The sequence below is a fragment of the Humulus lupulus genome, chromosome 4 (genome assembly GCF_963169125.1).
Source record: "Humulus lupulus chromosome 4, drHumLupu1.1, whole genome shotgun sequence".
In the NCBI taxonomy this organism is placed as follows: Eukaryota; Viridiplantae; Streptophyta; class Magnoliopsida; order Rosales; family Cannabaceae; genus Humulus; species Humulus lupulus.
Genome location: NC_084796.1, coordinates 238,498,653 through 238,506,450, shown reverse-complemented (window position 1 = coordinate 238,506,450; position 7,798 = coordinate 238,498,653). Strand labels below are relative to the sequence as shown.

Below are 7,798 nucleotides of genomic sequence, written 5' to 3'. Positions count from 1 at the left end.
TCTTAAAAAAAAATACACTATCACTTCGGTTTGGGGTTGACCCGACCAACCCGCCCAAACTATTGGACGGGTTAAATTGATTTTTTTCTTATTTGGGCAAGATACGGGTTTTCCTAACCCGATTATGACATTGGACAGGTAAAAATGTCTTCTAACCCGATCCGCCCAATAATCGACCCTACTTATATATATCTCCCCATATAAGACATCAAAAATCAATTATGATTCTAATATACATGAGTTTTACTTCTGTTGGAAATATCATTACTTCTATTGGAAATTGCTTCAGGACTGCCATATCAGTCCATATGTTTTTTTAATTTCTTATTTAATTTGTTTTTTTTATTGGGGATTTTCCTAGTCTTTAGGAGTTGTTAAACGTGTGAATCAATAGCTAGTATTTCGGCTATTGATATGTTTTAGTTGGTTATTCATGTATCTAAATATGTTATTGATCAATAAAATTATCAAGCTCTGTTGGTTATCATTTATTCTCTGCAATATCAATTTACTTTCTTCATTAAAACTTCAATTGGGACCAGAGCAAACTTCTTAAGGGATCTATGAAATGGAAGCTCAATCAAGTAATGCCATTGCCCACCTTGCTCCACCTGTTTTTGATGGTGAAAATTTTCAGCTTTGGGCAGTGAGAATGGAGGCCTACCTGGAGGCTTTAGATCTATGGGAAGCTGTGGAAGAGGATTATGAAGTTCTTCCGCTGCCAAACAATCCCACCATGGCTCAGATCAAAGTTCACAAAGAAAGAAAAATCAATAAGTCAAAGGCTAAAGCAACTCTATTTGCTGCTGTTTCAGCAACCATTTTCAGAAGGATTATGTCCCTCAAAACAGCAAAGCAAATTTGGGAATTTTTTTAAGGAAGAATATGCTGGAGATGAAAGGATTCGAGGTATGAAAGTGTTAAATTTATTAAGGGATTTTGAGCCGCAAAAGATGAAAGAGTCTGATATTGTGAAAGAATATTAAGACAGATTGCTTGGCATTGCTAATCAGATCAGGTTGATTGGCACAGAATTTCCTGATTCCAAAATTGCACAAAAACTTCTTGTAACTGTACCAGAAAGATATGAAGCATCAGTTACTACCTTGGAGAACATGAAGGATATGTCAAAGATCACCTTGGCAGAAATATTACATGCTTTTCAAGCTCAAGAACAACGAAGGTTTATGAGGGAAGATTATGAAATTGAAGGAGCTTTGCCGGCCAAGCATCAAGATGCTGAAGAAAAAAACGAGAAGAATCTAGCATTAACCAGTGACAACACAACGAGCAACCAATTCCAAAAAAAGGTGGAAATCCAAAGAAAAACTACCCACCTTGTCAACACTGTGGTAAGAAAGGTCATCCACCTTTCAGATGCTGGAGGAGACCAGATGCAGAGTGCAGCAAATGTAATCAACTTGGACATGAAGCCGTGATCTGCAGAAGCCAATCTCAAAAACAAGAAGCAGATGCCCAAATTGCTGATGAAGATGAAGAAGACTAGATGTTTGTGGCAACATGTTTTTCGACCCGAAGCTCTTTAGAATGTTGGTTGATTGACAGTGATTGTATGAACCACATGACTTATGACAAAACTCTCTTCAAGGATTTGAAGCCCACTGAAATTACGAAGGTTCGAATTGGGAATGGCGGTTATATTTCCGCTAAAGGAAAAGGAACCATCGCAATCACAACAAGTTCAGGTACAAAAACAACTTCCTGATGTTCTTTACGTACCTGATATTGATCAAAATTTGTTGAGTGTGGGCCAGCTGATGGAAAAAGGATTTAAAATATCATTTGGAAATTCACATTGCCACATTTATGATGCCACTGGAAAGGAGATTTTGCCGGTTAAAATGAAAGGTAAAAGCTTCTTATTTTACCCAACTGAGGAGGAGCACACAACTTATTTCACTAATGTTGACATTACCGAACTTTGGCATAAGAGACTTGGGCATTGTCATCTTCAAAGAATGTTGAAAACGAAGAAGAATGAAATGATAAGAGGCCTACCAATTCTTGCTGATTATATACCAAATTGTCATGCATGTCAATTTGGTAAACAAAATAGAAGGCCATTTCCCAAATCAATGTGGAGGGTTGGTCAAAAGCTACAACTAATCCACACAGATGTAGCAGGACCTAAAAGAACACCATCACTACAATGTAGTCTCTATTACATTCTTTTTATTGATGATTTCACAAGAATGTGTTGGATTTTTTTCTTGAAATACAAGTCAGAAGTGGCTGGAGTTTTCTAGAAGTTCAAGAAATGGTGGATAACCAAAGTGGTTGCAAAATTCAAGTTGTTCGGTTTGACAATGGGAAGGAATACACCTCAGAAAAATTTAATCTATTTTGTGAAGAAGCTGGCATTGAACATCAGCTCACTGCTCCCTACAATCTAGAACAAAACGGGGTTAGCGAAAGGAGAAATAGATACGTAATGGAGATGGCTAGATGTATGTTGCATGAGAAATAATTGCCTAAAGAATTTTGGGCAGAGGTGGCTAACACAACAATTTTTTTGCAAAATCGATTTCCAACAAAAGTTGTCAAAGAAAAAACTCCATTTGAGGCTTGGTATGGCTATAAACCTTCATTAAGCTTTCTTAAAGTGTTTGGTTGTGTGTGTTTTGTTTATGTTCCGCAAATTAAGCGTGACAAACTTGACCAAAGGGCCATTCTGGGAATTTTTATGGGCTATAGTTCAGTTTCCAAAGCCTACAAAGTTTTTTATCCACAAACAAGAAAGATCACCATCACTAGAGATGTACACTTCAATGAAGATGAGCAATGGGACTGGAAAACTTCACAAATAACAGATGGATTCTCACAAAACCAAATAAATAATTCTCCTCAAGAGCAAACAATGAACCAGTGGCAAGATGAACTGGTGGATGATCCACCAATTAGAGGCACAAGATCACTTTCTGACATATATCATAGATGTAATGTGGCAATATATGAACCAGCTGGACATGAAGAAGCTCTCAAAGACTCAAAATGGAAAAAAGCGATGGAGGAGGAGATGTCAATGATTCAGAAGAATAATACTTGGGATCTCGTCCACAGACCTGAAGGAAGAAAAGTAATTGGAGTGAAATGGGTGTACAGAACAAAACTCAATGTAGGTGGCTCCATTAACAAGTACAAGGCCAGACTTGTGGTTAAGGGGTAAGCTCAAATTTTTGGTGTTGATTATTCTGACACGTTTGCTCCTGTTGCTAGATTGGACACAATCAGAATGTTGCTAGCCTTATCAGCACATAAGGGGTGGAAAGTTTTACAATTAGATGTGAAATAAGCTTTTTTAAATGGTGTTTTACAAGAAGAGATATATGTGGAGCAGCCATATGGATTTATAATTCAAGATGAAGAAGATAAGGTCTACCGGCTCAAAAAGGTTCTCTATGGTCTAAAACAAGCACCTAGAGCTTGGAACAATAGGATAGATGATCACTTGCTAAGCCTAGGCTTCATCAGAAGCTTATCTGAGGCCACGCTTTATGTTAAAGAGAAGGGTACTGATGTTCTTATAGTGTCACTTTATGTTGATGATCTTTTGGTAACTGGAAATAATGCAGGTTTGATTGATGAGTTCAAACAAGAAATGATGCAGGTTTTCGAAATGATAGATCTTGGTCTTATGGCTCACTTTCTTGGGATGGAGGTCAAGCAAAATCAAAATGATGTATTTATTTGTCAAAAGAAATATGCCAAAGAAATCTTGAAAAAAATTCAGATGGAGGAATGCAGAGCAACAAGCACACCAATGAATCAAAAAGATAAGCTGAAAAAGGAAGATGGCACAGATTTAGTTGATGAAGGGTACTTTAGAAGTTTAATTGGTTGTCTAATGTATCTTACTGCAACAAGACCTGATATTCTATTTGCTGTAAGTGTCTTATCTCGATTTATGCATTGTGCTAGTGAAATGCATTTAATAGCAGCAAAAAGAGTATTAAGGTATATCAAAGGTACTGTCAATTATGGTGTTAAGTTTGAAAAGTGTCAAAGCCTCAAGTTATGTGGATTTTCAGATAGTGATTGGGCTGGATCCATTGATGATATGAAAGTACTTCAGGATACTGTTTCAGCCTAGGATCAGGATTTTTCTCATGGTGCTCAAAGAAACAAGAAATTGTTGCACAATCCACTGTAGAGGCTGAACTTATTGCAGCAGCAGTAGTAAATCAAGTACTATGGTTGAAGAAAATACTCATTGATTTACATATGGAACAAAAGGACAATACAGAGATTTTTGTTGACAATCAGGCATCAATTGCAATTTCTAACAATCCGGTGTTCCACGGAAAAACTAAGCATTTCAACATCACGCTTTACTTCCTCAGAGAGATACAAAAAAAATGTAGAAGTGACATTAGTGTACTGCAAATCAGAAGATCAACTAGCAGATTTGTTCACAAAACCACTTCCTGTTAACAAGTTTGAGCTTTTAAGGCAGAAAATGGGAATTAACAGTCTCTAAAGCAAGGAGGAGTGTTGGAAATTGCTTCAGGACTGCCATATCAGTCCATGTATTTTTTCTTATTTCTTATATAATTCGTTTTTTTATTGGGGAATGTCCTAGTCTTTAGGAGTTGTTAGATGTGTGAATCAATAGCTAGTATTTCAGCTATTGATATGTTTTAGTTGGTTATTCATGTATTTAAATATGTTATTGATCAATAAAATTATCAAGCTCCGTTGGTTATCATTTTTTCTCTGCAATATCAATTTACTTTCTTCATTAAAACTTCTACTTCTTTGCCTTTAACGTCTTGTACGATGATGACTTAATAAACATTTTATGCGATGTTTGGAAAGTTACTAGTGACCATGTAGCACATTCCCTTCTTGCATCTTTCCTACTGAGCTTGTAGGACATTTCCATCTTCTCCTCTCTCTTTCAAGTGTTAGAAAGTCTCTCTAGAGCGCCTTGTATAGTTGATAACTATCTTGATTGTTTGCGTAAAAGTGTGGTTTACTACTCTCCATTATATCTTCTCGAGTGAATATATGAAAATATTACTAAAAGTTATATGTTTCTTTGAATGAATTGTTCTAATTAATTTTCTTATGACTCTCGTATGTTGGAGTAAATAAAAGACCCAGATATTCTTTTCTCCAAAATTAGTGCTGAATTATGAGGGATAATTTTCACTTTGAATGCTCTATATGGTCTGAATTGTAGAAGTCCAAATGCTGGAGCAAGAGAGTGATTGTAAAAATAGAAAGCCCAATATCATTAATAAATCCTCAAGTTAATCTTTATCTCTCGGACCAAACATGAGCCCAAAATAACTATCTTTGGTCCAAGTAATCTATCTCCATCAAAACCAATGTCATATAACACACAATAATATCCAAAGTTGATATAAAAAGAGAAGAAAGGTGCACAGATGAAATATACAATTGTAAACATATTATTATTGTAAACATACTATGTTTTGTGCAGTAATGTACCTGATATATTGTAACATCTAATATTGTCAAAAAAGTAAAAAAAATAACTATAAGCACCTATCAATTTCGAATATAAATATTAAACACAATAATATGTAACTAAATATTTTTTTAGTCATTAATAATATTTATTTATATAAGAACATATTACTTTGTGTAATTATTATTACGGGTAATGTTTATGTACAAATTTTGTTTGTAGCATTCCTCATGACCAATGTACCAAACACTAAAGCAGAAAATAATTGATTTTGAAAATGAAAAATTAAACAAGAATTTTATTGACATTGTACGTAACTGTGCTAATTATATATAATATGTTAAATATAAATTATATTATGAGCATAAATTCATAAATCAGATTCAAATCAACATAGCATGCTCATACAATAATCCAGGAACACTTTTTATTTAGAGCATTGAATTAAATATATAGAGATGAAACATACCTGACATTGAGTCTCCAATGTTCATCCTTGAATCTCTCACGATCTACACAAGACAATATTAGAAAACAATACAAGAGAGATCTTATGGAGAGCAACCCTTACCAAACCATATGCCACAGTGTTTTTCCCAACAACATATATGTTCAATATATATGTCTCATATGCCTTCTTACCCTAAGGGGTATATTGGGCCTATTGGGCTTATATTATCAGATATGGTGGACTATGATTTAATGGGTCAACCTATAGTCTTTAAGGTGCTACCATGTGCCTCAATTGCAATTAGATTAATATTAACCATCCCATTATGGTCTTTAACTATTCGTAGGCACTCTAGAAAATGATTGTGATAATGGAATTATGTTTGTAATTATATTAGTCCATATAAAATTCTAACATTCTCCCACTTGGACAATATAATCAAATCACCATAATGTTGTCCATCACAAAAGACAGTCTAATAAATCATATATAATATCATATCGATAGGACACATATATTATTTATGATTCGGTCTTGAGGACATTCAAAAACAATAACAATCATTAAACCAAACATGCATGTGGTACATTAATTTGAGACTATGCGCATTCATCTCCTTTTGTACCTGTCACTTCGGTGAACAATAGTATATACTTATATAAACATATATACGTAACAGCAACAATAAGAAGTGACTTCAATTATCATTATGCATGTTCATAACAAAACGCAAGCTATAAGCAATCCATACAAAATACTAGCATGTTTGATACATAATAACAAAACTCCCACTGAGCTCAACAAGCTAGGCTCCTAACAATCCCATCCGAGCAACATGCTCCAGAAATACACATATGGGTAAGCCTTTCGTTAGTGGGTCTGCCAACATGCTAGTGGTAGGCGTGTACTCAATAGAAATGAGGGACTCAGCGACTTTCTCTTTAACAAAATAGTACTTTATATCAATATGCTTTGAGCGAGAAGTACTCCTAGTATTCTTAGAGAAAGCTACTGCTGCGGAGTTGTCACAATACAATTTCAGCGGCCTCGAAATAGAGTCTACAACATTCAAAGCTGAAATGAAATTCCGCAGCCATATTGCTTGACAAGTAGCCTCATAACACGCCATATATTCTGCCTCCATCGTAGAAGAAGCTGTGAGTGTCTGCTTGACACTTTTCCATGAAACAGCTCCTCCTGCCATCATATGAATGTAGCATGAAGTGGACTTTTTATCATCCACGCATCCTGCATAATCGGCGTCACTGAACCCAACTATATCAAGAGTGTCAGCTCGCCGATAAGTCAACATATGATCCTTTATACCCTGAAGATACCTCATGACTTTCTTAGCCGCTTTCCAATGGCTAAGACCAGGATCACTCAAGTATCTACCCAACACGCTGACAACAAAAGCAATATCAGGGCGTGTGCATACTTGAGCATACATCAAGCTACCAACCAATGACGCATAAGGAATGACTTTCATTTCATCTCTCTCTTTATCATTTTGTGGACATTGGGCCTTTGAGAACTTATCACCCTTCACTATCGGTGCCTTCCCAGGAGAACATGTATGCATATTGAATCTTTTCAAGATCCGATCAATGTAAGTCTTCTGAGACAAACGAAGAATACCATTAGCCCTATCTCGAAGAATCTGAATCCCAAGCACATAGGAAGCCTCGCCAAGATCCTTCATATCAAAATGGCTAGACAAAAGTTGTTTTGTCTCAGACAACAGATCAGAATTATTAGATGCAAGCAGGATGTCATCAACATACAATACTAGAAAAATATAGCTGCTCCCACTGACCTTCATGTATATACATTGATCTACTACATTCTCCTTGAAGCCATTTGCAGAGACAATCATATCGAACTTGAGATAC

General features: G+C 35.6%; 1 protein-coding gene across 1 annotated transcript; it reads left to right on the top strand.

Annotated features, from left to right (window-relative positions):
- The first annotated feature begins 356 nt into the window (after positions 1–356).
- On the top strand, positions 357–4,726 carry LOC133831386 (uncharacterized). Its single transcript, XM_062261658.1, has 2 exons — positions 357–909; positions 1,014–4,726. Exons 1-2 carry the CDS (start codon positions 886–888, stop codon positions 1,437–1,439), a joined length of 450 nt encoding a protein of 149 aa, XP_062117642.1. The 5' UTR covers positions 357–885; the 3' UTR covers positions 1,440–4,726.
- Positions 4,727–7,798: the final 3,072 nt, after the last annotated feature.

Coding starts and splice junctions, on each gene's coding strand:
- LOC133831386 (XM_062261658.1), top strand. CDS start 886: ATGCTGGAGATGAAAGGATTCGAG. Junction 910..1,013: donor TGGAGATGAAAGGATTCGAG/GTATGAAAGTGT, acceptor ATTGCTAATCAG/ATCAGGTTGATTGGCACAGA.